General features: G+C 46.0%; 1 protein-coding gene across 1 annotated transcript in view; it reads right to left on the reverse strand.

Annotated features, from left to right (window-relative positions):
• The window catches only part of FOCAD (focadhesin), a 1081710-nt gene that overhangs the window by 604660 nt on the left and 453843 nt on the right, over positions 1-23207 (reverse strand). Inside the window, exon 19 of the mRNA XM_069239095.1 lies at positions 4851-4983. Coding sequence (XP_069095196.1) covers positions 4851-4983 — 133 coding nt within the window. The remainder of the gene's footprint in view (positions 1-4850; positions 4984-23207) is intronic.

The following is a 23207-nucleotide window of genomic DNA, read 5'->3' on the forward strand; positions in this document are numbered from 1 at the left end:
TCCCTGGAAGGCTATGTCTGCTTTCATTTACCCTGCCCAGAGGATAGCTTCCTTCTCAGCGAAGAAATGGACACGAGTGTAGATGTCTGGAGCTGCGTTTGAGCGGTCACAGGCTGCTGTTACTTGGTGTGCCCTGTCAAGGACTGTTAGTGTTTGATCAACATCGCCCCTGTTGGACTGGAGAAGCATAGCAGTAGAGGTCATAATATCATTACCTTCCGCTCCCTGAATTCGAATGTTATTTCTGCAACTCCAGTTTTCAAAGTTTTCCTGTTTGATTTGGATTTGGATATGTTATTCTTCCAGAGCAGTCATTCGTCTCCATAGCATTTCTTGGTCCTCAGACTTCGAGTCAATATTATACTCAAAATCATCCCACCCGCTCACCAATTTCAGTCACCTCTTTCTACACGTCCCGGATGCAGGTCTTAAGAACCGTTTTGAGGGAATTGAGTTCAGGTCGTATTTCTTGGAGGAACTGGTCATGTAGTCCTGTGTAATAGGGATAGAGGGACTGTTCTTTCTGGTACATTGCCTTACCAGGTGATTTGGCCCACAGGGAGGTTGTAGTGGCCTCCCTTCAGGATTTGTTGCATGGCAGAGCCAAAGGGGGGGGGGGAGGTTTGGAGGAGTCAGCAGGCAGTGCCTGGCCCCCACGCTGGAGTCAAAATTCCATCCGGTTTTAATATCATCTAGCAGCCTAATGTAGTCCCTCAGCAAGGTGTATAGGGTGAGGGGCACGGTGTCACGAGGTCCCATGAGGGATCTCCAATTAAGTGCAATATCTGGTATCGCTGGTTGATGTGACTAGGTGGAGAGTGAGGGCAAATGTAGACTGCCCCAGGAGAGGCAAGTATTTCTCAAAGTCACCAACAGGCAGGGGGCAACTTGTCAAATGCAGGGCTTCAGTGACGGCAGACAAGGGGCAAAGTCATTCAGAGCATCCAATAGCACCCTGAGAGGGTCAGCAGGGTCTGGGGGAGCTAATCCTCAGTGTGTTCTTCAAAGTGCCAAATAGCCAGCTGTCCTGCTTTTAGCACAAGCTGGGGTCCAGTCGCCAGTTGCTTGCGACAACCCTAGGGAGTCTCTCCGATACTAGGCCCCTAATTCAATCCTCTGTAGATGCATGATAGATAAAAAGAAGGGGGTGGGGGAAGAAGGGGAGAAGAAAGCTGGATCCCCCAGGGCCACGCATACTTTCAAGATGGCCCTAGGGGGTCACATATGGGCCTGCCAAAACGCCCTAGTCCCGCTGTAGTGTTCGCTATTATTTCAAGGGGCCCCAAAGTAAAGCTCATTAAAGAATGGGCAGAGGGTGCTCCCCAGCAGCACGTGTATAGCAACAGTCTCAGTGCACCTCTACAATGGGCCCCGCGAACAGCACCGCCGCACATACTCTTCCAGGCAGTGATAAGCCCATGCAAGATCTCCGCAAAGTTGGGGGCTGTGCAGTGAACAGCAGCAGTCAGTGGGAGTAGAGGTGCTTCCTCCGCTGTCAGTGTCTGGAAGCAGGCGCAGCCCCCGTGGGCAGTCCAGGCTCACAGTGCATTAAGAGGACAGTCAGGGGGACAGTCAGAGGGGAGAGCGCTCAGAATGGCAGCTCCGTATGGTGCAGGCCGCGGTGGTGAAACACCAGGGTTCATCCGGTGTTATAGTGAGGCCCCAGATGGAAAGCGGCTTAAATCGCAGCCACAGTCAGTGTAGGCCCAGGCAGTGCCCCGCTAACCTCTATGACAGGTCTTTCCCAGTGGCACAGCCAAGCTCAATCCTTGCTGTAGGCCCAGGCAAGATCTCCTCGGGGCTAGGTACCACGCAGCAGTTTGCAGCAGTCAGTGGGGGCAGAGGCCCTTTCCCAGGTGTCAGCGTGTGGAAGCAGGCGCAGCGCCTGCAGGAAGCCCAGGCTCATGCTGCAGAGAGGCCACAGTGGGAGGGGAGAGCACACAAGATGGCGGCTCCGGATGGCTCAAGCCACGGCGGTGAAACACCACGGTTCATCCAGTATTACAGCGGAGTCCCAGTTGGGAAGCGGCTCAGATGCTGATGGATAAGTTGCAGGGCCGCTGTAGGTCTCGTCCCTGCACCAATGGGTTGGATAACCCCAGGATATACGCCAGAGGACTGGAGCTCCCCTAGGATATGTGTTACTCCATGTTCGTTCTGGCCACACCCCCATCATTTATACTTTGTATACATTTATAGTTTACTCAGAGTCTTTTACATTTATGTTTTTTGCATTTTGGACTTCCTGACCTGGCAGAGGAGAGACTATCAAATGTAAAAAATACATATTAGGAGATTTGAAGACTAATTAGATCACATATGAAACAAGCACTTTCAATGCAGTAGGTCTCGCATTTGCTTGACTTGGGTGTTGTAAACATAAATTGACTTTTCTTGTCACATAAATTAGTCAACCCTGCAGCATAATTTGGTCCTTTCTGTCACAAAATTCCAGTGGCCCTGCATATAACTAAAGCACTTCCATTTACTGCAGAGAGTCTTGCCCTGCCCCGATGACCTTGAACATTTCTTAGATTGTTTTTAGTACCATTTTCTTCTAATTTATTTTTTAATATGGGTGATGTGTGAGGGACTGTTACTGACATTTTGAGAGAAATGTTGTGTTTGTTGCATGCAGCATCCATAAAAAAAGTTTTTTCACGACCAAAACAGGACCTCACATAGGAGAAACTGGAGGGTGTCATGGAGGTTATTTGCAGTAATAATAGTGAGCTGCTGCTGTGCCACAAGTATTGAAAACACACATCACTATCCCTGAATATTAGATGCAAACACATTAAGAGTTTGGACGGGTGTGCCTGTGCATTGTCACTGACCTGGCCCAAGAGGGCGAGAAAGAGTTGGAACTGGATCATGAGTTCAAATCTGTTATGAACAGGGGCACCCAAAATACGTTTGGCCCAGGGCCCCAAAATCCTTACAGTGCCCCATGGGAGAACTAGGGCAAAAGTATGATAAATGTGGTTGCACAAGTAGGGAAGTGGATTAGGATGCAGTTGTCAGTAGCTGTGAGAGTTTAGCTTATGAAGATGGTTCCTCTCCTGAAAAGCGTTCACTGAAGAGTTTACGACAGAGGTGGAGCTTTACATGGGGCAAAATTGAGTTATGATGGCTATCATCTCCTCGCTGCTGTTACTAAGATGAAGTTAGACCTGGAGGGACAGCTTTTAATCAAAGTGACAAGCGCTAATCTGTGTAAACACTCTTTTTCATCCCTCGCTTTCAGTGGCTGGAACATACTATTATATGGTAAGCAGATCTCAGGAGAGGCGCTAAAGGAGCAGCGGAAAGAGAGAGGAATGTGGATGTGTAGGTGTAGTAAGTGGGGTAAAGCACAATACTTTGTGAAATGACCAACATTGTTTAAGTCTTTCCAAACAGGAAGAGGGAGAGAGCATGGACGCATTTTTGCCTGTGTGTAAAAATTCCTGGTGAAATCTGACAGACACGGCACCAAACCTGACTGAAAGCACCTTTCCATGCCACAAAGGATGACAGGGTATACATTTTAAAGCAACATCAAGCTCGGCTTCTATGTGAAATCATGGTGCAGGATGACTTAGCTTAACACCTTCTCCAAAATCACTGCGGCTATTTTGCAGTTATATATTTCGCGAACTCGACCAGCAGACATCTATGCGCTTTGCAGGAACAGCAATTATATTACACAAGTGCAGATTCATTTTACGGGGGGAAGGGGGAGATTCGGTGAATTGCCCAGAATCACGGGATGGTAAACCAACACCGATTCTCAACCTTGTTCCCCAATTACAAAGAGAGCAGCTTTGGAGCTATGCCACATTTGAGACATCTGTTGACGGAGAGTGTTAGTTACAATGAGGAATGCTCTGGATAGCATGGACCAAAAAAACCCAATATTAAGTAAAGCATGTGAAATGTAATCAGGAATAACATGGTTACGGTAAGGCTTTTACACTTATAATATGCTGGCTGAAAAAAACCTGCAACATTTACTTTTGGCCACATAAGGTACTGCAACCCTACAATCTTGAATTTAACATCCCCAATGACTTTCAGGCGCTGTGCTGAAAAATTAAACGGAGGACCAGTTTGGTGAAAAGTTTTACGCTGTGCATTCAGTTTATGAGGGAGGGGAGGCAAAAGTAATATGCTGGCTGTGAAAAGAAAATAAGGAGCAACATCCTGGAAAAAGCAAAGACTCAGAGAATGCTAGATTAAGTAAAGCATGTGAAATGTAAGTAAGCAAGAATATGGTTACGTTAGCTGAGAGCAAGCATGCTCTGCAAATGTAAAGGGGAACTTCGCTCAACACAAGCAGGAACCAAGAAAAAAAAAGTCCCCAATGAACAGAAACAGGACAAAGCATGATTATACAGTAGTTAGTCACTGCTGCCGAAGAGAAAAAGGAGGGGGGCAAAGAGGCATGACTGACCACTAGCAAGCAAGGACTTTTGAATGACACTGAACCGAACAAATGAAATGGCTTTTAACCCACAGAAGTATACTAAAAGTATACAAGTGGCCGTATGCTTATTGCTTGACCTAAAAAGTATCTCAATTACTGTTCTGGTGGAGACTTTGGGCTACCTGTACTATAAATGTAGCACAGGAATAAATATTTCTAGTGCTAATAAAGATCCAATAATTACCTGTGGTTTGCAGTCCAAAATACATAGTTTTCCATTGTTGCTTATATGCCTAACTAAACCTTATGCAAATACGTCAGAAAATCATCTCTTATTAGCACAAAACCCTGGATGAAAAATAGCCTCATACACGTCAAAGAGAAAACTTGGAACAGGTTGGAATATTGTTCATAAATCCTGGTGCAGCTTTTCTTAACTTACCAGGCAGAACCAGAGTGGGTGTGAGTTTCATAAGTTTAATGTAGGAAGCGCCTGGCACAGACAGATCTACCTCCTTTTCCTCCTCTTCTTCAGGGCTGTCAGATTCCTCTGGTGGTGGTATTTCTGGTCTTGCCTGTGGCAAAAATAACACAAGAAGGAACATAAATCCCAAAATCAAGATAATGTGAAAAAAATTAATATCTGCAATGTATCAAATTCATTTTTTAAATCAGCCTATTATTTATTTGAATATTTTGCCTTTTTTAGACACGGAGCATCATTCACTCCGGGTTTTTCTTCCCAGTGGCCAACTTAGGCATTTTCTTGTAATACTAAGTTTCTTAAACTAAACAAGCAAGTTATTAATCTTTGGAAACATCTCTTCTGGTGTATCCAACCACAGATTCCTCACCCTGTGAATACCCCAGGTATCAGACTCAGACTGGAATTTCCAATAGCAATTATCTTGTGCAGCAGTAGGTGGCGTTGTAAGGCTTGCGTTGGATTGGTCCGGCTCTGAATCGGACGTTGGGGAACTATAGATATGTCATCTCCGTGTGCTGAAGGCAGTTTCTTTCTGAGCTCTGTCCACACCACAGGATGCAGAACCCTTACAAATCAGATAGGTCAGTGTGCTGATCTACAGATGGAATATTATAGGACATTGTACTTACCTTCTGTAAAGACTTATTTGGTACAGACAATATCTAGTTGCAGATTCCTTCCCTTAGAATTTCCCCCAGGCGTCAGTCTGGATCCGGATATTTTTCTCAAGCAGCACCCCTGTGTGCCGTTAGGTGGCGTAGATCGGCTTTGCCTCCATCGTCCATGCCAGATATGACGTTGTGGTTTCTATATAGGCACCCCCCCCAGGGAGCTGACGTCAGTTTCTTTTCACAACTTTGCAAGCCAGAAGGGAAGAGCCATGAAGAACAGTGACTACTGGTGCATCCAACTAGGGCCCTGAAAGGAGAGTCCCAGTCCTTGGAAATGAGTTTGCAGAGCAGGGAGGATGTGTGAGTCGGTAAGGAATCTGGAACTAGATTTTGTCTCTACCAGATAAGGCATTACCTCGTAACTTGCCCATCTGACAGAGACATCTAGTTGCAGATGTCTTACCTTGGAACAGATACCCAAGCAGTACCATCCCTGAGGGTGGATCTGCAAATTAAGGTCACACTAGAAAGTCCTACAGGATTGAACGGGTAAAGTGCCCGTCCCTACTGACCTCACTGCTCAGGCAGTACTGTTTGGTAAACATGTGCAGAGTTGCCCAAGTTGCCACCTGACAGTTGTCCAGGACTGGAACTCAGTATGCTAATGCAGTGGCTGCAGCTTTAGCTCTGGTGAATGAGCATGCAAGCCCCAGGGTGTTGCTTCTTAGCCAGTGCATAGCACATTTTAAAGAAGAGCACAACCCATTTGGAGATAGTTCTCTTCTGCACTGCCCGGCCTTTCTTCATACCCACATTTTCAACAAAGAGTTGGTCATCCACCTGGAATTCTTTGGTACGATCAAGGTAGAACACCAACGCTCTTTTTGGGTCAAGGTGATGGAGTCTTTCCTCTTCTATAGAAGGATATTGGGGTGCGTAAAAAGTAGGCAAAGTGATGGATTGGCCTACATGGAAGGGCATAACCACTTTTGGTAGAAAGGAGGCCCTAGAGTGAAGCACCAGTTTGTCAAGACAGATGGAAAGGTAGGGTGGCTTAGATAACAATGCCTGCAGCTCACTCACCCTGTAGGCAGATGTAATGGCTACAAGGAAGGCTGTTTTCAAAGTGAGAAGTCTGAGAGGACAATTGTGGAGAGGCTCGAAAGGAGAGCATATCGGAAATGTCAAAACTAAATTCAAATCCCATTGGGGCATAATGAATGGAGATAGAGGAAGCATAAGAGTAAGGCCTTTAAGGAACATATTTACAATTGGAGACTTAAACAAGGAAGGTTGATCAGTCAGCCGCAAAAAAGCAGGAATGGCAGACAGATAACTTTTGAGACTGCCCATAATAGAGCCCCGCTGGGCCATAAAAAGGATAAACAAAAAAATCTCAGAAAGAAGGGCAGAAAGGGAGTCAACAAACCTGTCTGTGCACCATGCCACAGATTTCTCCCAACGTCAGGCGTACACTGTTTTGTTGGAGGGACACCTGGCTGCCAAGATTACATTACAGACTTCAAGAGCAAGGTCAAAAGCTGTCAAATGCCGCCACTCCGACTCAACACAAGGAGGAGGAGACTGGACAGGTTTGGGTGGAGTACACTTCCTTGCTGCTGCAACAGAAAATCCTCCCGATTTGGTCCTGGTGTCATCACACTCAGAAAGGAGAAAGTTATGGTCCGCCAGAGCACAGGAACCTCCTTCTGCTCATCTGCGGTGTCAGTCGGGCCGGAGTGCTGCAAGGCATTACTCTCTGGTGCCTGCGGACTGCAGGTAAGTAGCTCCTCTACCCCAAGGGAGACTGGTGGTGATTTGTGAGATGCTGGCAGGCTACCCAAGGCTTTGGTAGTTCTCCAGCTTTGCAGGACGAGTCACTGTCGCGACTGTCAAGAGAGGTGCGTGCAGGCAGGGTTTAGCGCCAAAAGGTCATACAGCTCTTCTGCTGTTCTTGCCAGGTAGTGACTCTTCTTCGTCCTTCTTCTCTTGATTCATCAAATCAAAACTGAGTACTTAAGTTCAGGGGTGTCACCTACTCAATTTAGGGGTTTTATGGGGGGACAGCTAGCAGCCAATGGGTTGCCTACCTTTAGGGTGACTAAACCCTCTATATGGCCACTACAGCAGGAGAGTGGGCATAACCAGAACCCTAGAATACAAATTCCGTCCCAAACAGGATGGAGGAATATGAACAGTGGTGCTGGGTCCCTCAGAGTGGCACAAGTTGTGCTGCATCACTCAGGGGCTCTCTTCAGTACCCATGCCCTAGGTACCAGTAGTACCATTTACTAGGGACTTATCAAGGTGTTAAAGGGCCTGGTCACTTGGGCATCAAATGACCAGGGTATCTTGTTTTGGGGAAGGACCATTGGCACTAGGGACATGGTTTGCAGAAACCCAGTGCATTTCAGTCAAAATTGTATCTAAAAACCAGACAAAAAGTGTGTTTTGTGGGGGTGGGGTGTGGGGGGGGCATAGGGTTGGGGGGTGGAAAGAGTAATGCAACCAAAACCCAGCTCCCTACAGAGCCACAAGGATTACTTGGGCCCAGTCGTTCCTGATCTTCTTGAGAACTCTGGGCAGAAGTGGTATGGGCGGAAAGGCATAAAGAAGGCCTGAGTTGAAAAGCATCGCCGAGCAAATTTCCCCTTGGAAACTCCAACGTGCAATACTGGTGACATTGCACGTTCTCCGTGGAGGAGAACATATCTAACCAAGACTCTCTCCACTGCTGAAAGAGACCTTGCGCCGCCTTCGGATGGAGACGCCATTTGTGATCAACTAAGCATTGTTGGCTGAGTTCGTATGTTCTGGCATTCAGAGAGTCCGCCAGATGTTGAACCACCAGGGAAATGACCTGTTGTTCCAGTCACGCCCAGAGGTGCAGAGCCTCTTAATAAAGGGTCCACGACATCACGCTTCCATGCTTAGTGCAGTCCAGCATGGCAGTGGTGTTGTCAATGAACACCTGCACTACCTTCCCTTTGAGAGAGGGAAGAAATGCTTTTAAAGGCTAGCCTGATCACCTGGAACTCCAACAGGCTGATGTGGAGTCCAGACTATGCCGGAGACCACATGCCTCTGATCTCTGCCTCTCCCAGGTGGCTGCCACATCCCAAGAGTGACACATGTCACTACTGTCAGATCTTGTTGGGTATGGGAGAGGGATCTGCCTTACCCAGTTGCGGATTGTTAGCCACCACTGCAGATCTCGTGCAGTTCCCTGCAAGATCTGAACCATGTCGGAAAGATTTCCTTGATGCTTCGCCCACTGGAACTTCGGATTCCATTGCAAAGCCTGCATACGCCACCTGGCATGTGTCACCAGCAGGATGCAGGAGACCAAGAGGCCCAGCGGCCTCAGAGTCATTCTCACTGTAATCCAGGATAGAGTCTAAAACATCAGTATCATATCCTGAATACCCTGGACTCGCCGCTTGGGAGAATACGCCCAAAACTGCACTATGTTCAGAAAAGCTCTGATGAAAAGGAGCATCTGAGAAGCAGTCAGATGTGACTTTGGCATGTTTATAGTGAACCTCAACAAATGCAAAAGGTCCATCGTAGTCTGGAGGTGGGAGACAACAGCGTGTGGGCCGGCCTGCCTTCAACAGCCAGTCGTCGATATAGGGGAAGACTGAAACCCCTGATCTACGCAGATGATCTGCGACCACCGCCATAACTTTGGTGAACACTCAAGGGGCGCTGGTACGGCCAAAGGAGAGCATGGTGAACTGAAAGTGCTCCTGGCCTACCATGGACCTCAAGTAATGTCTGTGGGCAGGCAGGACAGGAATATGGAAATTAGTGTCCTGCAAGTCCAATGCTACCATTCAGTCTCCTGGGTACAGAGCTTAAAGAACCTGAGCCTGAGTGAGCATTTTGAACTTCTTCTTGAGGAAGAGACTGAGGGACCAAAGGTCTAGGGTAGGGCAGAGGCCCTTGTCCTTTTTGGGTACCAGAAATCAGCGGGAATAGCAACCACGACCTACTTCTGGCACGGGAATCCTCTCTATGGCTCACTTGGCTAAGAGAGCCATAACTTCCTCTCTGAGAAGTGCCAAATGATCCTCCATCATCTGATCATAGGATGGTGGCATGGACAGAGGGGTAGTCTCGAAGGGGAGGGAGTAGCTCCTTTGGACTATCTGCAAAACCACCTATTAGACGTAATGGACTACCAACATAGCAAGTGAAGGTGCATCCTGCCTCTGACAGGTCCCTGGTTTGAATCGTCTGACTAGAAAGGTCTGGAGGCAGCTTCAGAGGACGAGGGGGCGGGGGTGTGGTTTGGACTGGTCACACCACTGGCTCCCTGATCCATGCAGACAGTGGATCCCACATCCTCAGCCAAGCAGAGGCTGGCCAGCAGGCACAGCACGGTGGCTGGAGGGGAACAGACGGGTTAGCCACCCCTTCCTTAGAGACGAAAGGGGTGAAAGGCAGACTGAGGGGATGAGGAGCCACCACAAGGCCCAAGGACCTAGCAGTAGCACGAGAATCCTTGAAGCGCTCAAGTACCGAGTCTGCGTTCTCTACGAAAAGACAGGTGCCATCAAAGGGTATGTCCATAAGGTTAGCTTGGACACCCCCCAAAAAGTCAGACATCCTCAACAAGGTGTGGCACCTCAAAGACACTGTCGAAGCAATTGCTCTTCCCAATGTAGTTGATTGTGTCCCATTTACATCGGATTGTAAACTTTGATGCATCTCTCTCATCAGCAACTGCTTGGGAAAGTACAGTCCAGACCTCTTCCGGGACCTGTGGTAGCACTTGCGCAACTGTATCCCACAGCATGTGAGAATAACAGCCCAAAATGCATGCAGTGTTTACTGGCCACAATGCCAGGCAGGTAGAAGAAAACATCTTTTTCCCAAGTGTATCCAGCCTCTTGGATCACCTATTCAGGGGTGTGGAAGGGAGGGTTCCCTGGGAAGTGGAGGCTTGGATAATCAAGCTCTCAGGGGTGGGGTTCTGTGGCAGGAAACCTGGGTCACCTGGTGCAGGATGATGGTGGTGGGCCATAGTCCTGCCCAAAGGAGGCGCTGTGCTGGATTTGGACCAAGTACCCAGAGGGAAATCCATAAGGGCTTCATTAAAGGAGAGAAGGGGTTCAGTGGATGAAACCCTTGGCTAAGGCATCTGTCAGGTGCCTTCTGGCTGCCACAGAAGGCAGCTCAAGGTCCAGGACCTATGCTGCTCTCCACATCACAACTAAATATGAAGCTCCCTCCTCTGTAGCCACAGTAGGGGGAGAGGGAGCATGCCAGTATCTGGGGAGGTATACAGTCCACTTGCTTCACCCAGGTCCATATGCCAGTCCATGGCATCTTGAAGCTGGTATTCTGAAGAGTCCAGCGACCCCTCCCCTTCCTCACTGTAACCAAGCCCATAATAATAAGGCTCAGAATTCGACACAGGGGGCAAGGCCCCTGCCGGTGCTCCATGTCGAAGTCAGTAATGAGGATGGGGCGTGCCAATCGGGAGCCTGGGCGGCACTGGGAGCGTCAATGTCGGAACTGGCACCTAGGAAGGTCAAAGTGGTACGACTGGCGCAGATTCAGATCCATGAATGGATCCCTGGCTGCCCCTTAGAGCAAAGGCCAAAGCCGCCGGCGCAGAACCCAAAGGGGCCTCTTCTGACTCTGTGGGGCCCGAAGGCGCACCAGCAGAGTTAGACTGCCCAAAAATGAGGCAAATGGCCTCATAAAACTCTTTAAGCTGGGCAGAGGTTGCTCTGGCTCTTGGAAACTCTGGGAAGCCTGAAGTTGGCCCAGATGCAGGCTTCGCAGATCGGGGCCTCGATAGATGACACTCCGACTCCTTCATCTTGTTGGCCGATGGATGAGGTGAAGTTGAAGAATGTATCACCTTCTTAGACTTCTTCTTGTGCTTTGACTTATCCGAATGTCCTGAGGATTTGGATTGGGACAAAGAAGACTGGGGGCTCCGCAACCGATCCAGAGACCTTCCTCTCGACTGAGATTGGGACTTATGTGGAGCCGAGCGCCGGGTCTCCATGAACTTTAGCAACCGCTCCCTCAAAGCCTTCGGATTCATGGCCAGGCACTCAGAGCATTACTTCAGGTCTTGGTCGCACTCCAGACACCAAGGTGCAGATCCGTCACGGACATCACCGGATGGCAGGATCCAGAGTGCTTGAACCCGGTCTTACGCAAAGACATCCATAATGCACCAGGAGTGGAAAAACTCAAATAAGCTTCAACAAAAGTAAAAAAGAAAAGAACTGACGTCAACGCGCAAGGGTGATGCCTATATAGGACCCGCAATGTCATATCCGGCGAAGACAACATCAATGACTGAAGCAAAGCTGATCGACATCACCTAACTGTGGTAATGGATACTCCTCGAGAAAAATCTCTGGATCCAGACTGAAGACTAGGGGAAATTCTAAGTTAAGGTATCTGCAACCAGATGTATTTATCAGAAACATAAATCAATCCTTTGGAAGACGGTTTTCTTTTCCACCACTTTTCCTTACTTTGCTTTTGAGAAGTCCACGAAAAGTTGATTGTCCAGGCCAGGTCTCTGGTTCGACTGATGTAGAAACTTTGAGGCCTTCCAAGGGTCAAGATGGTGGAGTCCTTCTTCCTCCTTGGAGGGCTGAGGGGGAGCACAGAAAATAGGCAAATTGATGGATTTCCCTGTGTAGAAGGGAGTGATCATTTTTGGTAACAATGAAACTTTTTTCCCCAAGACTAGTTTGTCCAGGAAGAAAGATGGGTATGGTTGGGTGCGGCATTAATCTCATCGAGCCGAAGTAATGGTGATTAGGGACACTGTTTTTATAGTCTGCAGACATAGGAAACAGCTGTGAGTCACTTTAGAGGGCATGTACATCAGAAAGGTGAGAATCAAATTAAGGTACTATTGTGGCATCACAAAAGGTGCTGGTGAAAACATATAGACCAGTCCCTTTAAGAAGCGCATCACAACAGCTGATTACGAAAGGGATGGCTGATTGGGTAACCGCTGAAAGGCCGAAATAGCCAAAAGGCCTGGATGGGCTAAAGAAAGTCAGAACCGTAAAATCTCAGATATTGTTGCCTATAAAGGATGACTGTCACAGGTGGAACACCAGACCACAAACTTCCCCCAGCGTCCTGCGTACAAAATTTTGATGGAAGGATGCCTGGTTGCCAGGATGCAACCCCCTACTTTGAGTGAAAGATCAAAGGCCAACAACTGTCACTGCTCAATCTCCAAGCATGGAGGTATTGGTTGCACAGGCTTGGGTGTAGGACCCTGCCCTGCTGCCGTGACAGGAGGCTCCCCTGAAGACACAGTATAATCAGAGGGCATATGGCTCATGGCAAAAGGTTCCAAGTACCATACTCTCCTCAGCAAGTCTAAAGCTGTTATGATGACTTGGTCCAAATCTTTCCTGAACTTTGTTCTGGGCAGCATAGGCAGGGCAGAAAAGTGATGTTGTGTCCAGAGTCCCAGTCCAGGCAGAAGGCCTCTCTGAGAGAGAACTGCCTTGGAAAATCCAACATGCAAACGTTTGGACACTGCACATTCTCTGCATTGGGTAGTAGATTGAACTGGTTTCTCCACAATGCTGGAAGATGCCTTGTGCCACCTCTGAGCGTAACTTCCATTCGTGATCGTTATGCAATGGCAGCTGAGCTCATCCGCCCTGGCAGTTAAAGATCTGTTAGGTGCTGTGTAACAAGGGAGATAACCTGAGTGCTCATAACCTTCTAGAGACCTAGAGCCTCTTGGAACAAGGCCCAAGAAAGCACACTGCACTGTTTGTTGCAATACCACATAGCAGCAGTGTTGTCCATGGGAACCTGTTACCCCTGATGGATGAAAGGAACACCTCCAATGCCAAGCGAGTCACTCACAATTCCAGCAAGTTGAGGTAGAAGCAAGTTTTTGCCAGAGATTAGAGTCCTCTGATCTCCACCTCTCCTTTATGATCTCCCCAACTCAGCAACGATGCATTAGTCATGACCATTAGTCCATGGTGGGGCATGGAGAGGGGTCTGCTGCCGGTCCAATTGAGCTAACCAGCAACCTTTGCAGGTTTTTTACAGTCTGCTCTGACATCTGATGGACTCTGTGGATCCCCCTTGGTGCTGAGCCCACTGAGACTTCAGATCCCACTGCAGAACCCGCATTTGCCATCTGGTGTTGTCCATGAGTAGGATGCAAAAGGCAAAGAGGTCAAGAAGTCTCAGAGTTTCTCTCACTGAGAACTAGTTAAATGCTTGAATCATCAGCATCCTAGCCCAAATGCTCTGGTTTTACTGAGGTGGAAGGAAGGCTTTGAAGAGGACTATCTCCAGAATGACTTCAATGAAAAGGAGCCATGGTGAAGGGGTCAAGTGTGACTTCTGCACATTGATGGAAAATCTAAAAAAATGTCAACAGGTCAGCGATCATCTGGAAGTGGCTTATGACTTCTTGAGGTGAGCCCGTCTTCAGGAGCTAGTTGTTGCGGAGTGGGAAGAGTGGTATTCCCAACCTGTCAGAGTCACCAGATCCTCGGGGTCTGTGCACGTTCCCAACACTTCCACCACAAGACAGCTCCAATACTCTGATTAGATTTATCACAGAGTCTAAGAGAGTCCAAGTGGGGAAAAGGGGATTAGGACGGAAACAGCTGGGAAGGAGACCTGTAGGAAGCAAAAGGTTAAAACACAACATCAAAATTATATCTCATGAAATCAGTACCATGCTACAACTCTAAGCTTCGTCTTTTCCGAAAAAACATGAACAACCCTAAAATAGTCCTAAAACTGACTAGGCTTTAGATGACCGAATGCCTGAGGAGGAAACAGGAAAAGTTAAATAGGACTTTCAGATTTGAGTACTTTCTTTAGCATGAGAATCAGGAAACACTCTGAGCAATTTCTAAACAACCATATGAATCTCCTTTTAAGAATATATATCAGGAACACCCAGCATTACATCTAGAACTCTGGTATTGTTGTGTTCATCTCAGAAAAAACATTGGGAAGTGAATTGCGCACATTGCAGATTTTTATATGAGTATTAAACACCATAAAGGATTGTGCACCATGAAATCACACAACGTAGATTCAAGGAATAAATCATGCAACGTGTCAACTTGAAATGCTACCAAGAAAATGTCTTAGAATAGTAGCGCACAGTAATTTACATTATTTATACACGAAGAAAGAATTGCGCGTCTTGCCGATTCAAATGCCACCATACAAATGCCAAGAAATGGTAGCGCACAATGAACAACATGAAAAGCACTCAGGGAAAGAATCGCGTGTCTTGTCGATTCAAATGCCACCATGCAAATGCCAAGAAATGGTAGCGCACAATGAATAACATGAAAAAACACTCAAGGAAAGAATCGCGCGTGTTGCCGATTCGAATGCCACCATGTAAATGCCAGAAAATGGTAGCGCACAATGAACAGCATGAATTACACACGAGAAGTGAATCGCGCGTTTTGCCGATTCGAATGCCACCATGTAAATGTCAAGAAAAGGTAGCATGCAATGAACAACAAAGTTAAATGCTCATGAAACGAGTTGCACGTCTTGCCAACTCGTAAAACATCATGTAAATGTCAAGAAATATCAGCGCGCAATGAACAACAATGTAATAACGAAGTCAAATCTTTATGGAATAAATTGCGTGTCCTCCTTATTTGCAAACCACCATACAAATGTCAAAAAATGGCAGTACACAAGTAATCTGTTATTCATTTAAGAATTAAAATCAAGAATATGAAAATTCTCAATTACGGTGTTGGGAAATGTCCAAACACTGTCTTACTGCCTGGAAACAGTGATCACCAATGAGAGATGAGTGCAGAAGACTGGAAAATCCAAATAGGCCGCCGGGACAGGAGCTCAGGAAGAAGCTGCTGCTCTGCACCGGGACCTCTGAATAGTGAGCACTGGAAGTTGGGCTGACCCTCTTTTATAGAGTCTTGGCCCAGCCTAGAACCACGCCCAGGCATGTTGCAGGGAAAGTCTCTAGAAGGCCCTGGAAAGGGACCACACCCTAACACACTCTGAATGTCTGCAGCAATACATTGCAAATGTACAGTATTTATAAGCACCTTAAAAATGAATCTTTTGGATGGAATTCTGCAATGCAAAAGGTTAAACAATAACATATCATCACAATGCATAAATGACATTATCTTGCGAGTGTTGGGTTTTTGCATTCTAGATGCCCGTAGAGCGCGCACTGTCCTGTTGTTGACAGTACTCCCCTCTCCCAGGCGCGCTCTAGGGCCTGGTTTATCTGGATTGAGACGATGAAAGCGTCTCACAAGTACTGGAGCATGAACATCAGATGCGGAAACCCATGAATTACTTTCAGGGCCATAACCTTTCCATGAGATTAAGTACCATAGGTTACGCCCTCTCAGTTTAGAGTCCAACACTTTCTTGACTTCATATTCTTCTTCCCCCTGTACTAGAACAGGAGCTGGATGAGGGTGGACCTTTTGGACTGCCTTTCTTAAGAGGGAAGTATGGAACACTGGATGAATCCGTAATGATTTTGGCAATTGTAGTTTATAGGTCACAGGATTGATTTGCTGAAGAACAGTGTAAGCATCTATAAATTTGGGGTTGAACATGTGCTTCTTCTTGAGGTCTATATGTTTTGTGGAAAGCCACACTGTCACCAGGTTGATACTGCGGTCCCTCACAATGTTTCTTGTCATAATGCTTTTTGTATTTTTAATTTTTGGCTTTTTCTAAATGTTGTTGAATCGATTTATGAGTTTGATGTAAATGTTGAATGATTTCTGACACAGCTGTAGTGAGAGAACTTTCTTGAGGAATTGTGATGGGCAAGGTGTCAGGATGATAGCCAAACAAACCAAAGAAGGGTGTAACGCCAGTAGACGTGTGGAAGGAGTTGTTATAGGCTAACTCAGCTAACCAGAGCATTGATGTCCATGAATTAAGTGCTTTTTTAGCGTAAGCACGTAGGTATTGCTTCAAAGTCTGATTTAGTCTCTCCGTTTGACCATCTGTTTGAGGATGGTGGCTAGTAGATAGGGTAGATGTCACTTGGAGTGTTTTACACCATGTCTTCCAGAAGTTGGAGGCAAATTGCGATCCCCGATCGGAGAGGATCACTTTTGGCAGTCCATGATAACGAACCACTCTATTCAGTAAGATAGTTGCCAGTTCACTAGAGGTGGGTAATTTCTTACAGGCAATGAAATGTCCATATTTTGTGAGACTATCTACTACCACCAGAATTACTGAATGCTGTTGAACCACTGGCAGACCTGTAATAAAGTCTAAAGAGATGTGTTCCAACGGACGACTTGGGGTTGGGAGTGGGTGTAACAACCCTTTCGGTTTTGAATGACTTGTTTTAGTGCGAGCACAGACTTCGCAGTTGTTTACCATTGTTTTTACATCCTTTGTTAAGGTAGGCCACCAAAAATAGCGTTGGATTAATTCAAGAGTTTTAGGAGTACCAGGGTGACCTGCTGTAGGTATAACATGCAACCAATGAAACACTATCTTGCGAAGTTTGGTAGTGGGCACGAACAAACGAGCATCGTGAAAGGGTAATCCTTGCTTGATTGATCTTTTCGGATCTGCTTGGGCCCACGCCTGCCATTTTTCAACAGTGAATGAATTGCGGATGTCTTCAAAGAAATCTTCTGTTTTTATGATACATAAGACCTTGTCAGGAGCAATGATAGCTCTGGAGGTTTGAACTGCAGGCAATGTGGTAGACTCTTGGCGGGACAAGGCGTCAGCTTTGCGATTATCTTTACCAGGCCGGAAGGTTACCACAAAATCAAACTCGGCAAAAAACAGCATCCAGCGTAATTGCCGAGGAGTCAAAAGTCTGGCAGAACTCATGAATTGAAGATTGCGATGATCAGTATATACTGTGACAGTATATTTAGCTCCCAACAAATGATGTCTCCATTCTTTAAAGGCGTCACAAATCGCCAGAAGCTCTTTTTCAGCAATGACATAGTTCTGTTTGGCTTCGTTCAACTTCCGAGACATGTAAGCTACAGGATGAAGCTGACCAGTGTCTTCGTTTTGTTGTGACAAGACTGCTCCTATTGCCACATCTGAAGCATCAGCTTCCACTATGAAAGGTCGATCCGCATCTGGATGAGTCAAGACTGGGGCAGTGGAGAAAGCTTCTTTCAAAGTTGAAAAGGCTTGGTCTGCTTCTGGGGACCATACAAATTTTTCTTTCTTTCTTAATAACTTAGTAATTGGAGCCACTGTCTGGGAGAAATGATTGATGAACCTCCGGTAAAAATTTGCAAAGCCCAGGAAACATTGTACATCACGAACAGTCTTTGGGATGGGCCATTCAGATACGGCTTTTACTTTCCTTTCTGCCATCACCATACCTTGAGTGGTAAGGATAACCCCTAAAAACTCAACTGTGGTAACATGAAACTCACACTTGGTTAGCTTGCAATATAAATGGTGCTTACGAAGGGGTGCCAAAATTTTCTTGACATGTTGAACATGTTCATTCTCATTGTCTGAGTAGATCAAAATGTCATCAATGTAAACTATGGCAAAGATATCGAGGTACTCTCTAAGAACGTCATTTAAGAAAAATTGAAATGCTGCTGGAGCATTGCACAGACCAAAAGGCATGACAGTGTATTCAAAAAGGCCATATCTTGTTTTGAATGCCGTTTTCCATTCGTCACCCTCTCTCATTCTGACCAAATGGTAAGCACCTCGAAGATCAAGCTTCGTGTAGATTTTTGCTTTCTTTACTTGTTCCAGTAAGACCGGAATTAGAGGCAAAGGATATTTGTTCTTGATGGTGATTTTATTCAAGCCCCTATAGTCGATACACGTTCGAAGCTCTCTGTTTGCTTTTGGAACAAAAAATAAAGGAGAAGCTGTGGGAGACTTAGAGGGGCGGATGAAACCATTCTCTAAGAATTGATCCAAGTATTTTCGTAAATGTTGATTTTCATGTTCTGACAGGGCATACACACAACAGTTGGGAAGTATCCCCCCTGGGACTAGATCAATTTGACAGTCATAAGATCTATGAGGCGGTAAGTTCTCTGCTTCCTTCTCATCAAATACATCTTCATAAGACGAATACTGTTTGGGCAACTGAACTTCTTTCTCTGCGGCGGTAGCTATGTAAGAATGGCGAACTTCCGATTCTTGAGTCCTTTGGAGACAATGTTCTTTACATAGCACTGATGAGAACACAATCTTTCGTTCTGCCCAATTAATCTCTGGATTGTGATGAGTTAACCATGGCAAGCCAAGGATGATCCCATACTGGGGAGCATGGATCACGTCAAGGATGAGTTCCTCTTTATTTTTCTTTCTTTGATTTTTACCTTCACAAATCATTGTCAAGGGGACAGTCTGAAGAGTTATCGGACCTCCAGTCAAGAGTTTTCCATCAACTGCCTGGATGGTTTCTGGGGTCTTCTTTTCAATACATGGGATCCCCCATGCACGAACCAATTGGGCGTCAACAAAGTTTCCGGTAGCCCCAGAGTCGACTAGAGCCTTCTTGAAATAGGTCTTTTTCTTGACCTGAACTCTTATTCCCAATTTTAGATGTTTGGATTGTGAAGGATCCACGGTGACACCCAAGAGCAACCCTTCTCTGCAACTTGGGTGCTTTAGATTTTCCGACTCGACTGATGCATTGGTTGCAACTTTCTGAACTGGGCCTCGCTTGCTCTTTGTTTTGATTGGACAATCTTTGGCGAAATGACCTTTCCGCCCACAATAGAGACATTGCCCATTTTTTCTGCGTAGGTCCTTTTCATCTTTGGTCAAAGGTCTCCTGATGGTTCCAATTTCCATCGGTTCCGGCGTTCTTTCTCTCAGAGTTCTTGAGTCTTTATTATCATGAGCATGCCAAGAATGTTTTTCAGTCTTTTTACGCGTTCCTTTTCGTTCATTTAAACGATGATCAAGCCTCAAGACAAGGTTTATTAAATCTTGACAGTTTGCAGGTTGTGGGTCGATTTGCGCTAAGATGTCTTTTAGCTCCTCTTTGAGTCTTCTGTAAAACAAGGCCGCTTGTTTTTCTTCAGGCCAGGATGTCTCAGCGACTAGCCGATTAAAGTTGGCTAAATATGACACTAAGTCCTGATTCCCTTGGCGTAAGTCTAATAATTCACGATCTGCTGACTGTGTTACAGTTCTATGATCGAAAACTCTCTCAAATTCACGAACAAAATTTTTCCAGTTGTACAACAGGGGACTATTTTTATGCACAAGAGGAATAGCCCAGGTAGCTGCATCCCCAGACAGATATGACAACAAGAAAGCTACTTTAGACTGGGCATCGGGGAAAGTATGTGGTCTGCAGGTGAAGTGAAGTTCCACTTGAACCAGAAAAGATTGCGCTTTCAAGGGATCACCTGAGAAGCGTTCTGGGGAGCTAAAGGAATGGCTGAAGGAACATTGAGGGAAATGTTAGTCGGATTACCTCCAGAAGTCTAAGAAGAAGTACCTGGCCAAGACACACCTGTGGGACTTTGTTCTTTCTTCTCAACCTTATTCTGTAACTGACTCACCCTCTCAGCTAGACTATTTGTCAAATCCTTTGATGATACCACTTCTGACTGGAGCTGGGTGATAGCCTTGACTAGTTCGTCCAGTGTGGCCATGCTGAGAACATACACAAACCAGGAGGATAATAATTTGTGGGCTCACTATTCTGTCAGAGTCACCAGATCCTCGGGGTCTGTGCACGTTCCCAACACTTCCACCACAAGACAGCTCCAATACTCTGATTAGATTTATCACAGAGTCTAAGAGAGTCCAAGTGGGGAAAATGGGATTAGGACGGGAACAGCTGGGAAGGAGACCTGTAGGAAGCAAAAGGTTAAAACACAACGTCAAAATTATATCTCATGAAATCAGTACCATGCTACAACTCTAAGCTTCGTCTTTTCCGAAAAAACATGAACAACCCTAAGATAGTCCTAAAACTGACTAGGCTTTAGATGACCGAATGCCTGAGGAGGAAACAGGAACAGTTAAATAGGAGTTTCAGATTCAAGTACTTTCTTTAGCATGAGAATCAGGAAACACTCTGAGCAATTTCTAAACAACCATATGAATCTCCTTTTAAGAATATATATCAGGAACACACAGCATTACATCTAGAACTCTGGTATTGTTGTGTTCATCTCAGAAAAAACATTGGGAAGTGAATTGCGCACATTGCAGATTTTTATATGAGTATTAAACACCATAAAGGATTGTGCACCATGAAATCACACAACGTAGATTCAAGGAATAAATCACGCAACATGTCAACTTGAAATGCTACCAAGAAAATGTCTTAGAATAGTAGCGCACAGTAATTTACATTATTTATACACGAAGAAAGAATTGCGCGTCTTGCCGATTCAAATGCCACCATACAAATGCCAAGAAATGGTAGCGCACAATGAACAACATGAAAAGCACTCAGGGAAAGAATCACGCGTCTTGTCGATTCAAATGCCACCATGCAAATGCCAAGAAATGGTAGCGCACAATGAATAACATGAAAAAACACTCAGGGAAAGAATCGCGCATGTTGCCGATTCGAATGCCACCATGTAAATGCCAGAAAATGGTAGCGCACAATGAACAGCATGAATTACACACGAGAAGTGAATCACGCGTTTCGCCGATTCGAATGCCACCATGTAAATGTCAAGAAAAGGTAGCGCGCAATGAACAACAAAGTTAAATGCTCATGAAACGGGTTGCACGTCTTGCCAACTCGTAAAACATCATGTAAATGTCAAGAAATATCAGCGCGCAATGAACAACAATGTAATAACGAAGTCAAATCTTCATGGAATAAATTGCGCGTCCTCCTTATTTGCAAACCACCATACAAATGTCAAAAAATGGCAGCACACAAGTAATCTGTTATTCATTTAAGAATTAAAATCAAGAATATGAAAATTCTCAATTACGGTGTTGGGAAATGTCCAAACACCGTCTTACCACCTGGAAACAGTGATCACCAATGAGAGATGAGTGCAGAAGACTGGAAAATCCAAATAGGTCGCCGGGACAGGTGCTCAGGAAGAAGCTGCTGCTCTACACCGGGAGCTCTGAATAGTGAGCACTGGAAGTTGGGCTGACTCTCTTTTATAGAGTCTTGGCCCAGCCTAGAACCACGCCCAGGCATGTTGCAGGGAAAGTCTCTAGAAGGCCCTGGAAAGGGACCACACCCTAACACACTCTGAATGTCTGCAGCAATACATTGCAAATGTACAGTATTTATAAGCACCTTAAAAATGAATCTTTTGGATGGAATTCTGCAATGCAAAAGGTTAAACAATAACATATCATCACAATGCATAAATGACATTATCTTGCGAGTGTTGGGTTTTTGCATTCTAGATGCCCGTAGAGTGCGCACTGTCCTGGTGTTGACACAACCTCCGTAGATGGGCTGCAACCACCATTATCACCTTTGTGAACATACTGGTAAGGCCAAGGAGGCGCATGGAGAACTGAAAGTGTTCTTGGCCTATCTGAAATAGCAGTTAACAACTGTGGAATTGCAGAAAAAATAGGCATCCTGGAAATCCAACACCACCATAAAGATTCCTGGGGGGAGGGGGGGGGGGGTGTAGGGATGAAGACTTTCATCATTTTTTGACAACAGAAAGTAACAGGACTAACAGCCCTTCTGGATCTCTGCTGCCAACTCTCTCTCTACTGCTCCCTTGTCCAAGAGAGCTTGTACTTCTCAGCGTATGGACAAATTGTCCTCCAGCAGCGGCTGCCCTGTAGGTGGCATTTCTCATAGTTGGAACAAGAAAGGTAGGGATTAACCATGTTCATGACCTGGAGCACTGATTAGTTGAATGTAATGTTCCTCCACCCAGGGAGGTGAAATGTGATTTCATCTCCCAAAGGGTGATCATGTGCTGCACAGGGTGATTTAAAGTGGTTTTGAAGCAGCTGCAGGAAGGGAGCCTAGGTTTTGGTAGTTATTGTCCCCTTGGGGCTTGGATACTGTCAACCTGCTTCCCTGTCTCTCCCTCGATAGGACTGAGAAGCCTGTGGTTGACGTATGGTCCTGCGTTGCCTCTGCTGGTATCCCCTGAAGAAACCTAGAAAGGGACAGCATTGCTGGTGGAACAGCTGAACAGGTGGAAGAAGGCCTAGGGAGAATATTATGCCTTGCTCTTTTTAAAACTCTCTAAAGCAGAGTCCTTCACTCCAAAAAAGGTGAGACTCAAAGGGCGTGTCCATTAGCAATTGTTGGACATCATTAGAAAAACCAATGGAGTAAATTAAAGCATGGCAATAAAGTTTCAAATTAATTCCAACTGCCCCAACCCAGGCAGATGGCAGTGTACAAGCACAAGCAAATGGAGTAGGCTGCAGCATCCTTGCTGTCTTGGATAAGCTGCTGTGGTGTAGGCCTGATGTCAGCTGGGACAGCTAGCATGATGTCCACGCTCTGTCCCACAATGCATGCAGTTATCTTCCAGGAGGAAACTGGTATTGGTCTACCAAGAGGGAAAGGCTGGCAGATGAAAACATCTGCTCAGCTAATATCTCCATGCGCTTCAACTCTGTCTGGCAGGATGGTCGCATCACCAGTCTCTCCAGAGTGGAATGTTGCAGTAGGAAATCCAAAACCCCGGTGGCAGACCTATGCCTTTCAACCTGTCTATTAAATGGAGGACAAGATACTGGTTTTGCACACAGGCCCACAAGT

Source organism: Pleurodeles waltl, chromosome 1_2, assembly GCF_031143425.1.
Source record: "Pleurodeles waltl isolate 20211129_DDA chromosome 1_2, aPleWal1.hap1.20221129, whole genome shotgun sequence".
In the NCBI taxonomy this organism is placed as follows: domain Eukaryota; kingdom Metazoa; phylum Chordata; class Amphibia; order Caudata; family Salamandridae; genus Pleurodeles; species Pleurodeles waltl.